This window comes from Leucopleurus acutus, assembly GCF_964270905.1.
Source record: "Leucopleurus acutus genome assembly, chromosome: 3".
NCBI classification, from domain to species: Eukaryota; Metazoa; Chordata; class Mammalia; order Artiodactyla; family Delphinidae; genus Leucopleurus; species Leucopleurus acutus.
In genome coordinates this window covers 154,159,071-154,180,381 of record NC_139145.1, presented here as the reverse complement: position 1 = coordinate 154,180,381, position 21,311 = coordinate 154,159,071, and the positions used below count along the sequence as shown (strand labels likewise).

The following is a 21,311-nucleotide window of genomic DNA, read 5'->3' as shown; positions in this document are numbered from 1 at the left end:
AAAAAAAACTACCCTCAATCTAAAATTCTATACCCAGCAAAAAAAAAAAAAAAAAAAAAAAGGAAATGAAAGAGTGATAACATAAAAAAAGGAAATAAAAAGGAATGCAAAATAAAATACAGTATTAATCCAAAGAAAGCAGAAAATAAGAAAGATGAAACAAAGATTGAGCAATAAGAAAACAAATAGCAAGATGATAAATTAGACCTAATAGTATCAATAGTCACATTAAATATACATGGTCTAAACATCACAATTAAAAGGAACAGAATGTTACATTGTGCAATAAAGCAAAACACAGCTATATGATTCTTTAAGGAACATATTTTAAATACAAAAGCAGAAATTGACTAATAGCATTATACTTAATAATGAAAAACTAATTTCTTCATAAGGCAAGGAGGAAGGAAAGGACTTCTCTTCTTATCACTTCTATTTAGCATTGTCCTGGACATTCTTGCCAGTGCAATAAAGCAACAAAAAATATAAAATATGTTCTTGATATATAGACATAAAACCACAAAACATGGCTGAAAAAACCCTCCATGAGTGGAGAAATGCACATTGTATATGGATTAATATATTCAGTATCATTAAGTTATTATCAATTCTGCCTACATTGATCAATGGACTCAACACAATCCCAATGAAAATTTCAGGAGACTCTTTTATAGCACTTGATATATGAAAATGTAAAGGGCCTAGAATTACCAAGCAACTTCAGGTAGGAAAAAAAAAAGTTAAATGATGAATACTACCTAATTTACAGACTTTTTTTATAAAGCTATACAACAGTATGCCATTTTTGTAAACATAGATAAATATATAATTGGAATAGAAGAGACAGTCCAGAGTTAGTTTCATACTTATATAAACAATTGAGTTTTGACAAATGTACAAAGTTTATTCAGTGAAAAGTATAGTCTTTTCAACCAATGGTGCAGGAAACATATAGGAAACTAACCATATACAAAAAAGAAAAAAAAAACTTTGATCCATAACTCACACCATATAAAAATTAACATAAAATGAATCATAGATATAAATATGACTAAAAGCAATAAATCTCCTACATGAAAAAAAACAGAATGAGAATTTTGAGATTAGGCAGATGCTTCCTATATAAGACACTAAAAGCTTCATCCATAAATTTAAAAGTTAATAAACTGGATTTTATTAAAATTGAGAATTTTTGCTTTTTGAAAGTCACTTTAAGGAAATGGATATACAATCCACTGACTTGGGGAGAATATATTTGCAAATCATATACCTGATAAAGGACTTGTATCCAGTGTGTGTGTGTTTGTGTGTGTTCGTGTGTGTGTTTGTGTGTGTTTGTGTGTGTGTGTGTGTGTGTGTCTTCAAATCAATAACAAAGACATAACCCAGTAAAATTTAGGCAAATTTTGAATAGACACTTCATTAAAAAACATATATTGGTGACATATAAACATATGAAAAAAATGCTCAACATCATTAACCATAAAGGTAATGGAGATATTATTATACATCTATTAGAATGGCTAAAATTAAAATAGTTGACAGTACCAAGGGTTGGTGAGGATGTAGAGAAATTGGAACCATCACACATGCTGATAGGAATTTAAAATTGTATAACCATTTTAAAAGTTAGACATATAACCACCACATGTTCCAATCATAACCCTCCTAGATATTTACTCTAGAAAAGTGAATGCATGTAACTATACAAATACTGATACACAAATATTTGTATGTGTACTTATATACAAATGTGTGTAAATGTATTATAATATCCAAGTATTTGAAACAACTCAAAATATCAATGAATAAGTACAGATAAGCAATGAACAGATAAGCAAATTGTGGTATTTCCACACTTTGGAATACTATTCAGCAATTAGAAAATTAAACTATTAATGTACACAACAATACGGAAAATCTCAAGATAGTTATGCTAAATGAAAGAAGTTGGACAGAAGAGAATAAATACTGTATGATTTCATTTGTATAAAGTCAAGAAAATCCAATCAAATTTAATCTATATTGCCATAAAGTAGTTCATTGTTTGCCTGGGAACAGGGTTTGGTTCCAGGATGTTTGGGAGGGAAGTATTACAAAGGGGAATTAGGAAACTTTGGGGGACGATTTTGGGGATATTTTAATAGGTGTACTAACATGCTTCACCCACCAGTGGGCTGGTACTTGCCCTGGGACCAGCCTCATCAGCCAGTGGGCAGGCACAAGCCCCAGGACCCCCTGGGCGCCATCCCTACCCCACAGAAGGCTGGCACCAACTCTGGGACCCCTGGTCCCTGAAACCAGAGACTCCAAGACCCAGCTCTGCCACTAGTGCCCAGAACTAGCCACAGTACCCAACATCACCCACTTGTGGGCAGACACCAGTCCAGGGATCCCCTGGGACCTCGCCCTGTCCAACAACGGGCTGACATGAAATTCAGGATCCCTGGCCCCACAATCACCCCAGTCACCAGCTCTGCCCACCTGTGGGCCAGTAATAGCCCCGGGATATCTGGGGCCCCAGAGCCAGCTACCATGTCACCCTGCCCCTTGAGACCCAGCAGCCTTCAGCCTCCACACAAGGCAGAGCCTGGTAACCAACTAGACCTGGGGCCAGCCACTCCTACCAGACCATCTGCAATACTCAATCTGCCTCAACAGAAGAACCATGCAGGCCACATGAGGGCACCCCTAGAGGATATAGCTCTGGTGACTAGAGGGGAGTGCACTGCTGGAGCACATGGGATATCTACTATAAAAGGTCACTTCCAGGGTCAGGAAATGTAACCAACCTACCAAATACATAGAAATAAAAACAGCAGATTAGGCAAAATGAGGTGACAGAGCAATATGTTCCAAATGAAGGAACAAGATAATACCCCACAAGAAGGAGTAAGTGAAGTGGAGAGAAGCAATCAACACAATAAAGAGTTCAAGGTAATGATCATAAAAATGTTCAAAGAACTTGGGAGAAGATTGGATGAACAAAGTGACAAGTTAGAAGATTTTAACAAAGAGTTAAGAAAATATAAAGAAGAACCAAAATACATGAGGAATACAATAACTGAAATAAAAAATAGACCAGAATGAATCAACAGATTAGATGATACAGTAGAACAGATCAGCAAGCTGGAAGAAGACAGAGTAGTGGAAATCACTGAAGCTGAACAACAAAAAGAAAAAAAATAATAAAAATAAAGGAGGACAACTTAAGAGACCTCTAGTACAACATTAAGCATACTAAGATTCACATTTTGGGGTCCAGAAGGAGAAGAGAGAGAAAGGGGCAGAGAACATATTTGAAGACATTATAGCAGAAAACTTCCCTAACCTGAGAAAGGGAACAGGCATTCAGGCCAAGAAGCAGAGTCCAAAACAGGATCAACCCAAAGAGAACCACACCAAGATATATTATAACTAAATTACAAAAACTAAAGCTAAAGAGAGAATATTAAAAGCAGCAAGGAAAAAGCCACAAATTATGTACAAGGGAATTCCCATAAGGCTATCAGTCAGCTTTTCAGCAGTTACTATACAGGCCAGAAGGGAGTGACACAGTATATTTAAAGTGATGAAAAGGGAAAAACCTACAAGCAATAATACTCTCCCGGGCAAGGTTTCATTCAGATTTGATGGAGATATCAAAAGTTTTACAGACAAGCCAAAACTAAAGAGTTCAGCACCACCAAACCAAATTTAAAGAAAAAGGATTTCTCTGAGTAGAAAAGAAAAGCGGAACTAGAAATAGAAAATTACAAAAGGAAAAATCTCTTTTGTAAAGATAAGTATACAGTAAAGGTGGTAAATCAACAATGTATGAAGCTAGTAGGAAGGTTAAAAGACCAAAGTGGTAAAATCATCTATATATATATAATAAATAACTAAGGGATACACAAAACAAAAAGATGTAAAATATGATGTCAAAACAGTAAATGTGGAGTGGGGCTGGGGAGTAAAAAATGCAGGGTTGTTAAAGTTTGAGTTTAAGAGATCTGAAACTTAAAATAATCATATATATATGGATGGCTATATATAAACCTCATGGTAACAACCTCACGGTAACTCTCAACAAACAAAAGTTCAGGACCAGATGTCTTCACAGATGAATTCTACCAAACATTTATAGAAGAGTTATTACCTATCCTTCTCAAATTATTCCAAAAATTTAAAGAAGAATGAATAATTGCGAACTCATACCAAGAGGCCAGCATCATCCTGATACCACTCAAGCATCTATAGCAGATACATACATGCAAATGGAAAGGAATCCAAGCAGAACACTAAAGGCAGCCATCAAATCAAAAGGGAGAAGAGAAAACGAAGAAGAAAGGAACAAAAAAGAACTATAAAACCACCCCTAAACAATTAACAAAATGGCAGTAGGTACTTACCTCTCAGCAATTACTTTAAATGTAAATGGACTAAGTGAAAAAAACATAATGACCCAAAACCTTTGGGATACAGCAAAAACAGTTCTAAGGGGAGGTTTATAGCAAGAAAAGCCTATCTCAGGAAACAAGAAAAACCTCAAAGAAACAACCTAACTTTACATCTAAAGGAGCTAGGAAAAGAAGAAAAATTAAAATCCAAAGTTAGTAGAAGGAAAGCAGTTATAAAGATAAGAGCAGAAATAAATGAAATAGAGACCAAAAAAAAAAAAAAAACACAATAGGAAAGATCAATAAAACTAGGAGCTGGTTCTTGGTAAAGATAAACAAAATTGATAAACTTTTAGCCAGACTCTTTAAGAAGAAAGAGAGAGGGCCCAAATTAACAAAATCAGAAATGAAAAAGGAGAAGTTACAACCTACATCACAGAAATACAAAGGATCATAAGAGATTATTATGAACAATTATACACCAAGAAAATGGACAACCTAGAAGAAATGGACAAATTCTTAGAAATGTGCAACCTCCCAAGATTGAACCAGGAAGAAATAGAAAATTATTATTTTATTACCAGTAATAAAATTGAATCAGTAATTAAAAAAAAAATCCCAACAAACAAAAATCCAGGACCAGATATTTTCTCAGATGAATGCTACCAAACATTTATAGAAGAGTTAACACCAATCTCTCAAACTATATTCCAAAAAATTAAAAAGGATAAGAGGTCAGCATCATCCTGATACCAAAACCAGATGAAGATAACACAAAAAAATTACAAGCCTATACCACTGATGAACAAAGATGCGAGAATCCATAACAAAATGTTAGCAAAATGAATTCAACAATACATTAAAAGGTTCATACCCCATGATCAAATGGGGTTTATCCCAGGGAAGAAAGGATGGTTCAGTATTTGCAAATCAATGTGATATACCACATTAACAAATTGAAGAATAAAAATCATATGATCTTTCAATAGATGCAGAAAAAGCTTTTGACAAAATTCAACATTCATTTATATAAGGAAAAAACTCTCCACAAAGTGGGTGTAGATGGACTATACCAAAATTCAACATTCATTTATATAAGGAAAAAACTCTCCACAAAGTGGGTGTAGATGGACTAAAGAAGGCCATATATTACAAGCCCACAGCTAAAATCATACTCAGTGTTGAAAAGCTGAAAGAGTTTCTCTAAAATCAGTAACAAGACCTGGATACACACTTTCACCACTTTTATTCAACATAGTTTTGGAAGTCCTAGCCACAGCAGTCAGACAAGAAAAAGAAATAAAAGTCATCCAGATTAGAAAGGAAGAATAAAAACTGTCACTGTTTGCAGATGACATGATACTACACTTAGAAAATCCTAAAGATGCCACCAAAAAAATACTAGAACTCATCAATAATTTGGTAAAGTTGGAAGATACAAAATTATTGATAATATACAGAAATCTGTTGTATTTCTAGACACTAAAAATGAACTATCAGAAAGAGAAATTAAGAAGACAATACCATTTACAATCACATCAAAAAGAATAAAATACGTAGGAATAAATCTAAAGAGGTTAAGGACCTGTACTTGCTAAACTATGCAACACTGATGAAAGAAATTGAAGAATACACAAACAGATGGAAAGATATACCATGTTCATGGATTATAAGAATCAGTTCTGTGTATAATGTATATAAAATATCCATATTCCCTAAGGCAACCTACAGAATCAATACAATCTCTATCAAAATACCAAAGTGATTTCTCACAGAGCTAGAAGAAATATTCTAAAATTTGTATGAAACATGAAAGACCCTGAATAGCCAAAACAATCCTGAGAAAGAAGAACAAAGCTGGAGGTATCATGAGCTCTGATTTCAAACTATACTACAAAGCTACAGCAATCAAAACAGTAGGGTACTCGTACAAAAACAGGCACATAAATCATTGAAACAGAATAGAGAGCCCAGAAATGAACCTGCACTTACATGGGCAATCTACCACAAAGGAGGCAAAAATATACAATGGAGAAAAGATAGTCTCTTCAATGAGTGGTTGTGGGAAAACTGGATGGATACATGTAGAAGAATCAAACTGGACTACTTTTACACACCATGCATAAAAATAAATTTAAAATGGATTAAAGACTTAAATGTAAGAACCGCAACCATAAAAGTTCTAAAAGAAAACATGGGCAATAAGCTCTTTGACATTGGTCTTAGTAATATTTTTTGGATATATCTACTCAAGCAAGGGAAACAAAAGCAAAAATAAATAAATGGGACTTAATCAAACTAAAAAGTTTTTGACCAGTGAAAGAAACAATCAACAAAATGAAATGGCTGCCTACTGAATGGAAGAAGATATCTGCAAATGATAGATCCAGTAAGTGGTTAATAGCCAAAATAGATCCAATAAATGGTTAATAGCCAAAATATACAAAAACCAAACAACCTGTTTAAAAGATGGGCAGAGGTTCTGAATAGACGTGTTTTCAAAGACATGTAGATGGTGAACAGGCACATGAAAAGATGCTCAACATCACTCATCATCAGGGAAATGCAAATCAAAACCACAGTGAGATATCACCTCGCAACTGTCATAATGCTATTATCAAAAAACAACAAACAACAAAGGTTGACAGGATGTGTACAAAAGGGAACTCTCATGCACTGTTGGTGGGAATATAAATTGGTGCAGCCAATGTGGGAAACAGTGTGGAGATTCATCAAAACTATTAAAACCATACTACCATATGATCCAGCAGTTCCACCTGGATATTTATCCAAAGAAAAAGAAAACACTCATTAGAAAAGATATATGCACCCCTACGTTTATTGCAGCATTGTTTACAATATCCAAGATATGGAAGCAACCTAAGTTCCCAGTGGTAAATGAATGGATAAAGAAGATGTGGTATATATGCATATATACACAATGGAATATTACTTAGCCATCAAAAGAATGAAATTATGCCATTTGTGACAGCATGGATGGATCTAGAGTAAATAAAATAAGTCAGACAGAGAAAGACACATACTGTATGATTTTGCTTGTATGTGAAATGTAAAAAGCAAAACAAATGATCAAACATAACAAAACAGAAACAGTTATAGATACAGAGAACAGATAATTTCCAGAGAGGAAGGTATAGGGGAGGAAAGAAGTAGGTGAGGGAGATTAAGAGGTACAAACTTCTACTTAGCAAATAAATGAGCCATAGGTATGAAATGTATAGTGTGGGGAATATAGTTAATAACTGTGTAATACCTTTGTAAGGTGGCAGATGGTAGCTAGACTTATCATGGTGATCATTTTGAAATGTATAGACATTTTGAATTACTATGTTGCTCAACAGGAAAAAACATAGTGTTGTAAGAAAATTATACTTCAAAAACAAACTCATAAAGATCATATTTGTGGTTACCAGAGGTGGGGCTAGGTGGAGGGAGAATTGGATGAAGGCAGCCAAAAGGTACAAATTTTCAGTTATATGTAAGTACTAGTGATATTGATATAATACACAACATGATAAATATAATTAACACTGCTGTATGTTATATATAGGTGTTGTTAAAGAGTAAATCCTACGTGTTCTCTTCAGAAGGAAAAAAAAATTCTGTTTCTTTAACTTTGTATCTATATGAGGTGATAGATGCTCACTAAACTTATTGCGTTAATCATTTCATGATGTATGCACATCAAATCGTTATGCTGTACACCTTAAACTTTTACAGTGCTATATGTCAATTATACCTCAATAAAGCTGGAAGGAAAAAAAAGAAATTGCCTATTGTGGGAAATGGAAAAAATGATGAAAAACTAGACCAAATTCTCAGGGACAAAAGCCATATTTTGCTTTTTGTATAATTTTGTCCTTGAGGCTTTGCTTTGTACCACTGAGGTCGGTCAAAGCAGTTTATGAATGTGAAACAATATTAATTATCTCTAATTAATAATTTGGTCAGTAAGAAAGCAAAATATATCTGCTAAAGATATATTGGCTGTGCATTCAGATCATCAGTAGTTTAAACCTCAGTCTGCTAATTATTTGTTCAGTGTCCTTAGTAAAGTTCCTTAAACTCTTTGCATCTCAATTTATGGTTTTTAAAATGTAGGTGTACTTGTCAATTCCAAACTGCCAATCTATCCCTCCTCCTCCCCCTTCCCCCCTGTTTAACCATAAGTTTGTTCTCTAAGTCTGTGAGCCTGACTACTTTATTTAAAATTAGATAATCAATAAGGACCTACTGTACAGCACAGGAAATTTGGCTGAGTGTTCTGTAATAACCAAAATGGGAAAAGAATTTGAAAAAATAATAGATACATAAATATGTCTAACTGAATCACTTTGCTGTGCAACTGAAACTAACACATTGTTAATCAACTTTGCTCCAATATAAAATAAAACTTTTAAAAAATGTAGGTGATAACAGTTATACTCACCTTATAATGTTGTGATGAGGTTTAAATGATCTAATAAATATAAAGCTCTTTGGATAGTCTCCAGCTCATAGCAAGGGCTCAATAAATGATAACAATTATTTTATAGAGGAAAGGATAGGCAAAATATTTGTCTCATGTCATGAATCTGGTGCCACAATTGAAGTAGAAAAGACATTGACTACTATTTTTTGAAAATTGCAAAATCTATCAAGAACAGATACTGAGCATTTATAGCTATTGGTATGGACATTCCCTTATCCATTTTTAATATAAGTGGTGATTTATTTCTATTGCAATATTGCAAAGAACACACACAAAAAATGCACATATAAGAGTTGCCAAAACCAATCAGCCACACTCAGTTTCAGTAAAAAATAAATAAACATTTTGGATATAAAAGTGCTGGAACATATGTGTAGACCACTGGAAAACTAGATTACTTATTCATTTCATTTTAGGAGTTTTGTTTTATATAATACGAAAATTTTAAATTAATCCATTTCATGTATGCTGATACAAAAGTGTCAGTAAAATAATCTTTTATGCATTGGTATCATTATGTCATGTTTTTAAATTAATTAACAATACACAAAATATATAATTTAAACCTGAACATTTATTTAAAAGAGGAAGTTAAGTCAATTCTATTCTAATTAACCTAAAACTAACCAAATATTTCAAGCTAAACTCTGAGTACTAACTACAGATTAAAATTTCACAAGCTTTCTTTATTTTAAAAATATATTAATTGACCAACAAATTAAATATAAACTAGGGCATATTTAGTTCAACAAACATTGCTTTGTAAATTAACATGAATAGTTATTACATCTTAAACTAAATTTAATACTTATAAACTCAGTATTGTGCTCACTGATTTTCTATGTGATGGTATGACATGAATTCCAGGAAATCTGGGCATTCCCAATAAATATTTAACCATTTATTTTCCTTAATTAAAAATTAAATTTGATCAAAAAATTTATTGAAATATAGTTTATTTACTACAATATTGTGTTAGTTTTAGGTATACAGCAAAATGATTCAGTTATATATACATATAAATATATATATATTTTTTTTACATTCCCTTCCATTACAGGTTATTACAAGATACTTAGTACAGTTCCATATGCTATACAGTCGGTCCTTGTTGGATAAAAAATTAAATTTTAAACAAAGCATAATTTTAGGTATTTTACTAGCCACACATTAACAGACAATATATTATTTGTCTGTCTCTTTTGTCTTCATCAACATACCTACCCATCTTCATCCACCCATCCTATTCATCCATTTATGTCACAACTATATTTATATTCTCCTTAAGCATAGTTTCTGGCATATTTGAAAACTTTTAAATGGTTAATACAATATTCAAATTTTGGGAAAGTATTACACTATTCTGCAGTATACTATACCAATTTTTAATAGTTTTACTGTTCTCAAATATCACTCATTTTACCAATTCTCTGTTTTATTAATGGAATATAATTGATATTTTGCTTCTCAAAAATTTTGATGTAAAATGTGCCTAGGGACTATTTTCAAAAGACGTTTTTCATCAGTTTTCAAGGTATCTCTTAAGCTTTTCTAGAAGAACTTCTTTTCAAATGTATTTGTTTAGATATCTTATTATTCGAACTATGATTTATCAAAGAAGGGCAATGAGACAAGAATTACATCAATAACTAAGGGATTAGAATCATGGACACTGGAGCCAAACAGCCTGAACCTCAAACCCAGCTTTGCCAGTGACTAATTATTTGGCATTATTTAAATGTTCAGTACCTTAGTCTTATCATTTACAAAAATTATAATAACAGGAGCTACCTTGTAATATGTGATAAGAGTCAAATGAAATAATATATCCAGAGCACTTAGAAGACTGCCCAGCTAAAAGTCTGTGCTATGGAAGTGTTTGGTTGTATTACTGTACTTGATCATACATGGTACATTTTTTTTTCACACAGCTTATAAATAGTGAGGTTATCATTTTTCTTCAAACTTAAGTTTTCTCAAAATACTTACTTTATTAAATTGTTCATGGCATCTGGGTCATATGCTGTAACCTGTCCAATGATGCTGCCTTCCTTTACATCTTCATCTACTTCTATCAAGTAAAAAATTTTACTGAACACAGGAGGCTCATCCATATCTTCCACAGATATTTTGACCACAGCTGTGTCTTTGAAAGGTCCCAGGTACAGGAATCGTGGATCAGGGTGAGTGTTACTTGCATCCACTTTTAAAGTGTACAGCATTTTGTTTTCATAATCTAAATTCTGAAGTTAAATAAAATAAGAAAAATTAGTATAATATAGCAGACATAAAAATGGAAGACAATTTCAAAATTTAATAACCACCTCTCTTAATAGTCCCAGTAATTCTGGTTAAATAACTTTCCCAATTATTGCTTCATGGGTATAACAAATAAATTAGGAAACTTTTTTTGCCTTACACATTTATAAGGAGTAATTCAATATAATAGTATACACATTAAGATTGATTCACACTTAGTAATGCATTTTACATTTTGGTAGTCATAGGTAAATGAAGTATTATCTAGTAAATACATAGGCTATTTATTACTATATTATTATTATTAAAGTTATAAAAATTTTAAATCAGCAGAAACATAAAATTGAGATTTAACAAACCATTCACATAAGTTGCTTCCTTAAGTCCTACAGTTCTAAAACTGTTTTAAAAAGAAAAAAAAATTATTAATCTGACCACTGTGGAAAAAAAGATGTGAATGAAAGCAGGGAAATTAGGGTGATATAAAGTAATCAGTATTTAGCTTGATTATTCTGTGTAACACTTTATAATGTTCTCCTCTATTGCTTTAAAAATCAAGCATCTTCAGGCTTCATCTATTTTAATAAACCATCACACTTAACAATTTAAATATTTTAAACAGTGAATGAAATAATATAATGGAGAAATATAAAACAAAGACTTTTGAGAGTATCTAATCCTTGTTTGATTGTTGTCTACTATAAGCACAAGCTATTGAGGTTTTATATCAGTTTTTAAGTGTCAATGATAAAGATGCTTAACTTATTTGAAGTGAAATCGCAACTATTCCCACTTATATGAAGGATAGAAGCATGTAAAGGATGGGAAAAATAAATCCTAGGCTTTTCTTCCTTGAAAAGCAAAAATAAACTTTATAAAGCACTCAATGAGGAAATGAAGACAGCAAGAAGAAACCTGTTTGACAGTTATAATCCCTTCCTGTGTATCCTTGTCAGTGATGACATCAAACATGTCTGCTCCGTCTCCTTCAGCAATGCTGTATTCCATCTCAGCATTTTCCCCCACATCAGGGTCATTGGCTTTTATCCTTCCAAGATGAGTTCCAAGAGGTACAGACTCAGGAGAATAAAATTGATACGTACCTGAAAATTAAATCAAAGCTGTTTCATCTTTAGATAACAAAAATCTTTCATTTCCTCTGCCTTTTTTACTTAAATAAATTAATTTCAAATTAGAGTTTTTCATCATATTGAATTGTAAGCCATCAAAAATTATAGATTTATTAAGTTAGAAAAATAATTTATAAAGGCAGAGTACTCTCATTTTGTAAATGAGAAATATATGTTCCAGAAAGATTAAGTGAATGTCTCAAGGTTATTTAGATAATAGATGGTAGTCCTGATATTAGAATCCAGAACTTTTGACTTAAGAGGGCAAGGACAACAATTATTTACTGCTTATCTGAAGCATTCAACGTTGTCATTACACATCTTTACTTATACTAAATGATTTAGAACATGCATTATTCTTATATTCTAACTCAGGGATAGAAAAAACGAAATCCACACACAGCAAGTTCGTTCTTTCTTTCTTTTTTTTTTTTTGCTTGTTAATGTCTTTAAGTGGGCTATGAATGTTTCTGTCTCCTGCAGTTTCAGCCATTACATTGTCCTGTTCATGAAAGCATTTTAGTTTGTGAGGATTTATTTAAGAGATAATAGGAAAATATCACAAAAAATGTTAATGAAAGTTAGAAATGTTTTAAAACATTTAATGTATGTTGAAATCTATATAAGGCCAAAGGCCCTCTATGTTAGTTTATTTAATTCTAACATTAGTCCTTATAGAATGAAGGCAGGTGTATTATCTTCAGATAAGGCTCAAGGAAATCAACCTTTAAAGCTGGGAAAAGCAGAAGGCAAAACTAAGTCTCCCTGACTTCAAAGTCTGTTCTTTTTCCAATTTGCTTGGTGGTTAAGAAGAGGGACTTCTAAATCCAACTGCCCTGGATTTGAATTTTCATCACTAGGCAAGTTAGTTAAATTCTCTAACTCTTAATTTACACATCTATAAAATAGAGATGATGATAGCTATTAACTCATAGGTTTGTTATGAAGATTCCATGAAATGACGTCTTTAACATGCTTAGCCCAGTTCTTAGTTCAAGAACATTTTTACTATTACTATTAGAGTTCCAAACCTTCTGCTGAGATTATAATAGATCATAAAATTATAGAGTGGCAAGTCATTTGAGAATTCATCACATCATACTTTTTCAGTTTATGTTTAAGGAACCTGAATGCAAAGTTTAGATTTATGTTAATTAGTCTTATTATTTACATTCTCAGCAAAGTTTATTTTTTAATATTTGTCATTTGTACATGTCCACCATCTAGAGCTGTATCATCAAGTATTTCAAATTTGATTAGCTTAAAAAAAATGCTTTACTGTATTGGAATCAACGTTACAAATTGAAATTTCAGGGCCCTTAACAGAACATTTCAAGATAGGACTTCTTATAATTTTATTTGCTGCAACATAGAAATATTTTCAGCAGAGAATTAGTCTGTTTTTGTAGGACCTCATGGCTTGCAAAGAATCCATGGTTTAACATAGAAATCGTGACAACTGAAAGGCTATTAACTGATTTAATCATCACAGGTAGGTAGGTAACAGATACCAGAAAACTCTAACATATCTCAGATGCCATCACAACCAAGTTATTTCATGAGATTATGGGCCAATAAGAAAGAAAAATGTGGCTAATTAAACTAACTTGCATTGATTTTAATATAGTATCTGATTTCAGAGATGTTAAAACATCAACAAACCTGTGTTTTAGAATTGATTAAATAAGGGATTATAATTCTTACATACAAACAAGAGAACTGAGGCAAGACAAGTGATAGACATGGGATTTGCAGCCTGGTGGTCAGACTTGACAGTCCACACTCATAGCCAGGAAATAGATGAGAAAAAGAACTAGATGATCATAGGAAATGTTGGGAAAGGTAGTCCGGAAAATTTTATAACTCTTCAAAGGTAGAAGAAGATAATTAAAGTTGCCAAAAAGAACCTCATTTCCTTGTTTTCTCCATTACCTACTCAATGATGAAATGATCCTAGTCACTGTTAATAAATTTGTGGGAAATTGTGATATTCTGTGGGAGGAGGGGTTGTGGATTCATCTTTATCCATAAACTAGTAGTGAAACTACTAGTAAAAGTATTAAACTGTTCATAGTGTGTTTGAGAAACTTTCCACATGGTATCACTGAAACCTCTCTTACTCTGGGGAAATCGAGGAGGATTGTTGTTGACGTCTGTCAGAGTGATGTTCACTGTGGTGGTTCCAGAAAGGCCTCCCATCTGGCCACCCATGTCTTTGGCTTGTATAACCACTTGGTACTGCTCTCTATTTTCTCTGCTCATGTCTGGTAATGCAGTTTTTATTATGCCTTTTGGAAAAAATAGACAAATATTTTGCAGTTCAATCATTGTGTTTTAAAATTAAGCCATGCAAGATCCATTTTACAGACATTAATTAGAACACACAGATGGTAAGATGTCAGTGTACCTAGATAAGTTTTTCAATCCATACGTAACCAATTTAACATAATTCACGGAACAGAAAATAATTCTTCCATGGGCTGTTGTTCAGGAAAAAATTTTTGCTAGATCAATTTAATTATCCTTTTGACTAGAAAAACTAACTTTAGTCAGAAGTCTTTAGATGAATAAGCTTAATTTTGATGATTGTCACATTGTTTTTGGTTTTGAGTATTTCCTAAGACATGTAATGTGTTGAATCTCTGTGAAATTTTGTATTTAATGTAATAAATTTAAACTCAATAAATACTAGTCTAAAGGGCTAAGGATTCAAATCTTTTTAAATAATAGGAATTCTGCTTCTGTATCCATGGAATAACTATCAATATAAGGAATAAATAAAAACATGATACTTAATAGCTTTTTAAATATAGAAAATCTATAAATGTGCATCCAGATGTATTGCATAATGAGAAAGAGACCAAGTATTAGATGTTTTTACCTGATTCTGGGTCCACTGAAAAATATGGCTGTCCTTGCAATATGCTGTAGACCACTTTGGCACTATTTCCATAGTTGGCGTCATCTGCATCTGTTGCAGTCACTTGTATAACAGATGTACCTATATGAATCCCCACCCAAACACAGACACTTAAGTACTTATGAAACCATATTACTGGGAATGTGGTGTGTTAAACCATGGTACATGTTTCAAGAAATTTGTTTAAATTATGCTGCTAAAACTCACTTATCTTTCATTTTTTTAAATGTAAATATTCCTTAATAATATTGTTACTATTATTGAGCTATCTAAAAAAGTCAAAAGCAAAATTTATCATAAAGATGAATATGCACTAATTGGTTGAAAATACTGTGACAGAAAACAATTTTTCACTGAATACAGTGCACATACAATTTTCAATTAATACATTTATTGCTAACTGGAAATGTGAATTCAAAGATAAATCCAACATTGAAAGCACTCCTACTGCTTTTTATTCTGATAAATTAACTAAATAATGTAAATTGAAAATAAAGAGGTCCTGTTTTTATCAAGACACAAAAGGTAAAATTGCCAACATTTTTGGTATGCAAGATATATATGATTATTGTATCTGTGCCTCTCACTGTAATGTAGTTAACATAGTCATATATAATTATACCTATTGATATGCTGTGTATTATTTGCTACACATATGTAGATCAGCAGATATACCCCTCCAGAGTTAAGAAAGTGTATAATTGTCTCACATGCAATACTATAATTTACCAATACTCTCAGTTTAATTTTATTTTATAAAAATTAAATTATTTTCTCTTAACCTTGTCACATATAATTATGTTTTAAAAGATAAAAGCTTTAAAGGAGCTAGTTTTAGGAGCTAAAGGTAATGTAATATATTGATGGACCTTTCTTATATTTTCTAGAACTCTATAAAGATTCAAGGCATGATTCTAAAACTACCATTAACTAAAGCCTACCATGTATTCCTTGAGCAAAATGAGTTTGTAGGACATTTTCTAGTATATTACACACAATTTTTCAAAATGTTGACTCTGATACTTACATAGATTTTAAAATTCTTTAGAAAAAGTGAGTTCCACGTTGGCTCTGTAACCTACTTTAATATCCAGCATACATTACACACGCATAGCTTGTCTAATTGAGTTGTAGTGAATGTTTCTCAAATTTTGCATATATTTGCTTATGCAGATTCTAGAAATTAATATATTGAACATTAAGATTAAACTAACAGCTTTATTTTCCATCAGTATATTTGAATATATGAATTTAGGAAGTATTTTTATGTTTTCTCAAAATTAATTAGTGTAAGATGAGAACTTGAGCTCTTCCTCTTGAAGCCTCTGTTTCCTCAGCTGCAATGGAATTGATATGTCCTGTGAGAGGACACAGTACAATTTACTCAGTCAGTCCCAGGTGTACTGTTTTATCATTTAAAAAACATCCACTCGTGTCCCAGTTAGACCAAAGCAGAAATCATAAAGAGATTTCCATCCCACAATAATGTTCAAATGTTCAACTAGAGTGGTTTTCAGATTTATATTTATTTTTATATAACCTTATGTGAACATAGATTAATAATTGCTTTCATACTTGAAGGTTATTTGAAATATGAATTATTAAGCATAACCAAGATGCTAAATGCAAGTAGTTAATTCATTGATTTCATGACATTTCTTTTGCTACCAGACTCATTTTTCTTTGGCTGTGGCTATCATTTCATAATGGGCACAGGTAAAAACACACCTTTATCCTTTTTTGACACTTTTAATAATATGTTTGTTGTTAAATTTGTTTTGATCATTTGCTCTTTATCATGGGTATATGATCTTCGAACCTACCTGAAAATACTTGGCCTAAAAATAATAAAGAATGGAAATCAATCCTATAATGCAGCTAAAATGCTACAAATACCCATATAAAATACTGTTCCCCCTCTCAGAATTATGGTAATAATTAGAATGTTGTTAAACACTAATAAACGCTGGTAGCATATCACTGATACGTTATTTATAATAGCAAAATGAGAAAAAGAAAAATATGTAGTGTGTTGAACTCTAGAGAATCGCTAGATTTTTCCTTAAATATAAGGACATTTTACAGTTCATACTATTTAGTAATAAAATTAGATAGAAAATGGTTTATGTGTTTTGTACTAATTTTATAAATATTTGCTTATAAAGACAGAATAAAAGGAAATACACCACTTTGATTTTTATATCCCTCTAAATTTTCTGAGCTATATATGCTTCATTTATTCTCAAATAATTTAAAAGAAGTATTTACTTTTTTTTTTTTTTTTTTTTGCGGTACACGGGCCTCTCACTGTTGTGGCCTGTCCCGTGGCGGAGCACAGGCTCTGGATGCGCAGGCTCAGCGGCCATGGCTCACGGGCCTAGCCGCTCCGTGGCATGCGGGATCTTCCCGGACTGGGGCACGAACCCATGTCCCCTGCATCGGCAGGCTGACTCTCAACCACTGCGCCACCAGGGAAGCCCAGTATTTACTTTTTTATTAAACAAATATTAAGTAAAATATAGTGAAGCCTGAATGACAAATTTATGTCATTTGTTATTATGTAGGTTTTGTGTGATGTAAACTCTCCAAAGGAAAGGGCTATGTCTGCTTTTGTTCAACATTTTATCTCTAAAGCCCAGTAGAGTTTCTAGTTCAAAGTCATAACAAGATCTAACATTTACAAATTGCTTAACGTAGACTAGGCAGAGTTCTCAGCAGTTGATTTGTATTATTATTTTATCCTCATGATAAACATGGGATGCAGGCCTTGGAGCATATAGAGGTTGCTCATGATTACACAGCTAGTAGGTGATAGGATGGGATTCGATCTAGCCAGTATAAAGAAGCTTCATTCTAAATACTGTATTAAATGGCCTGTCTAGACATATGATTAGACACATATTTGAATCTACAGGCAGTGTACCTTGAAGAAAGGGCCTAGTTTAGGACATGAAGCATTCAATGGTGAGTTACTTGTGTGATCTGTGAAAAATTACAGATAGATTCCTTGTTGGGCAGACAGTGTGGGAGGGGAACTGGATCAGTTTTTGAGGGACCTACCCAGTCAATGAGAAACCTTCAAAATTGCACAATAGGAATTTGCCTTGAGGGAGATGAATGCATGCAAATACAGAAAAATAATAGATAATCTTTAATCAAAGTATAATGACCACAAAAAATGGAAAACATAAAATGTAGGAATCTGCTACAAATACCTAATTCAAAGTGTATCTCATTTTCTTTCACTATATATCCTCATGTATCATCCAGATTAAGTGTTCTGATCAGAATATGCTAATGTGTTTCAGATTTAAAGAGTTCATTGGAGTCATTTGATTTTAACTACCAATAAAAGGGATGGGGAGGAATATGTCTGAACCAAAATGAAATGTGGCGTATTTGATAGAAAGAAGCAGAGGCAGAGGGAAAAAGCAAGGAGAGGATTTGGTGAGACAGAAAAAGAAAAGACAAATATATTAAGACAAAAATAATCACGTGGGGGGGACAGTATAAAGGAGAACATTGGACTACAATGTTGGAAAGAAGGAGAAAATGGGAATAAAGAATTTTTATATTTTATTCCATTAGACTTCATTTACCCTCAAAGTTAATAATAGTAGTTTTCAAGTGTTTGATTTAAATTAAAATCACTAATATAATGAAAATAAGGTTAGAATTCAATAATTGTACATTACTTCATTTAGAGAGGAGGCATTCTTTATTATGTGATTATGCACAGGCTTTAGCTGTTAATATATGGGTTACACATAGCCTGACAAAGTTCCTAAGTATCACCCTTTACATTTCTCTGTAAATGGTTATGTGTATAGGTAAAAGCAGAGAAAATCACATCTATAAAACTATAATACGTTTATTTTCCTTTAAATCAGGTAGGAGAGTTACAAAAGAACAATACATTTTCAGGATATAAATACATATACTTTTTATTTAGACATATATTTTATGTGTATACATATTTAATATCAATCACTCAGTAAAGGTGGATATGTTTGTTTTTCTTTAAGAAATTATTTGACTTACCCATGTATTAATTACAATAATGTCAAAGTTATATACTTAAAACTGATTTTGAAATAATATTCAACTAAATGTCAATTTTTCAAAATCAGTTACATGTTTGGGATATTATAGTAAGTTTATATCACTTATTTTTTTAGAAATATGATTTAAGAGTCAGCTCTTATCTCATTAACAAATCTAAACCTTTCATATAATTATAGCTAAATGTAGTTACATATACAGATAAAAACATTGCATAATAACAAATGGCATTTAAAATTATGGGCAGGCTTAAAAAATGAAATGATTATTTTCAGTTTTCAGGATAAACCATTGCTGGATGGAACATATCTAAAATAATATTAAAAAGACTTGGGATATTGTTGTTATGCTACCAGGTTATTTGATCTTAATTCAGTTCCTTAATCTTTCTGAATCCAGGGTTCCTAATTAACAGAATGGGGATTTAAAGTTCTATTTCCCATGCCTACCACATCAAGTTGTTTCAATGATCAAATGAGATGATCAAAAGAAATTTATCAAATACAAGCATTAATTGTTTTTATGCAAAATAATGCAAACAAAACTGTCTAATACTGCTGACACTATTTGATATTCCTTTCATTTCAGGCCAAAATACATTAAACTTGACTGCCATTTGAATAGCATTTGAGTAAAGGTAAAGACGTTTGTTGAAATGCAATGGAACAGTTGTTCTCAGTAATCATTTTAGATGTCAGTTACAAAATAGCAGGAAACATTAGGAAACATACAACCGAAAATAATTAGAAGTGAGATAGCTAACACTAAATAGTAGTTTCAGTTATAGTTCTTATCTTGAAAGAGATCACATCTAACTGTATGTCCATGATAACTACCTTAGCAAAAAATAAAATAAAATAAAAAACTTAGTTTACATGGATTAACATATACCTACCGACTCCAGACATTTCAGGAACACTGGCAGTGTACAAGTCTTTTGTGAATTTTGGTTCATTGTCATTGATATCGTGGATTTTAATTATAAATTCAGATTCAGGCTCCACCTGCCGCCCAGTCTTTCTGTCTATAGCCTTGGCACGAAGAACGTACAGGGACTTTTCTTCTCTGTCTAATTTCTTTGCCGCATGAATATCTCCTGTGTTTTCATCTATTACGAACAGACTGCCAGCCCCATCTCCTGTTAATATGTATTTTAAATTTCCATCTCCTTTATCTTGGTCAGTGTGAAGCTTCAGAGAGGTAGAAAAGAAGAGTTCTATAAATATATGAATTGTTATTACAGAAAAAATAATTTTGGCAAATATTAATTTATCTCTACATGACATCACTGAAACAATGATTGCAATGGTTATCTTAATTTTCACTGTGGAGAGATTAAACATTTTAGTTTGATCATTCTCAAAATTTTTAAACACTTATTTGTATGAGACTACATTTGAAATAAAATAAAAAGTATATATATATATTTCTCAAAACACAGTATTTCCAAGACATTTTTGAATAGAATGCTACCAAGATTTAAATGTCTAGTACATTAACAAAAAAAATCCATTGGTCTAATAAATCTTAAGTGTAAAATATTAATATACTCGATTACGTCAAAAATCACTAAACTCAAAGAGGTGATGTGAGAAATTTCTGACCTTATTATGATGATAAGTTTAGGATATATACCATAATTTTAAATGATTTTACCTCCCTTCAGTATAATATCACTTGCAGATGCACAGGCTCTGTCATCAGAGACCAACCAGAGACAGAATATTAATCTCATAGATTATTCTCTACATGACTTTGGGAGAGTACTCTTTCAACCAGGATGTTCTCACTTTTGGAAGTTGATGTATTTTATAGACATTTGAAATTTCAAGTGATATAAAACACACAGGGCTTTTCCATTGGTCATATAAATAATTTGATGAAAATATTAGGATTTTTTTCATAAATTATCTTCCTTCTATTCATTCCCATCTTAAAAGTAAACTTCTTAGTATAGAAGATTTTTCACTGAGTATTTAAAACAGACAAACGGATTGTGTATTTACAGAAATTTTGAGTTGGAAAAAATCCTAATGTTTTTGCAAACCTAACACTGTTCTGAAACTTGA

The 21,311-nt window shown here is 32.1% G+C and overlaps 1 protein-coding gene across 1 annotated transcript in view; it reads right to left on the bottom strand.

The window, feature by feature from the left end:
• The window catches only part of CDH9 (cadherin 9), a gene marked incomplete at both ends in the record, with an annotated part of 78,634 nt that overhangs the window by 16,095 nt on the left and 41,228 nt on the right, over positions 1 to 21,311 (bottom strand). The window contains 5 exons of the mRNA XM_082837241.1: positions 10,861 to 11,114; positions 12,046 to 12,233; positions 14,381 to 14,548; positions 15,142 to 15,261; positions 20,138 to 20,432. Of these exons, the coding sequence (XP_082693367.1) occupies positions 10,861 to 11,114; positions 12,046 to 12,233; positions 14,381 to 14,548; positions 15,142 to 15,261; positions 20,138 to 20,432 (1,025 nt within the window). The remainder of the gene's footprint in view (positions 1 to 10,860; positions 11,115 to 12,045; positions 12,234 to 14,380; positions 14,549 to 15,141; positions 15,262 to 20,137; positions 20,433 to 21,311) is intronic.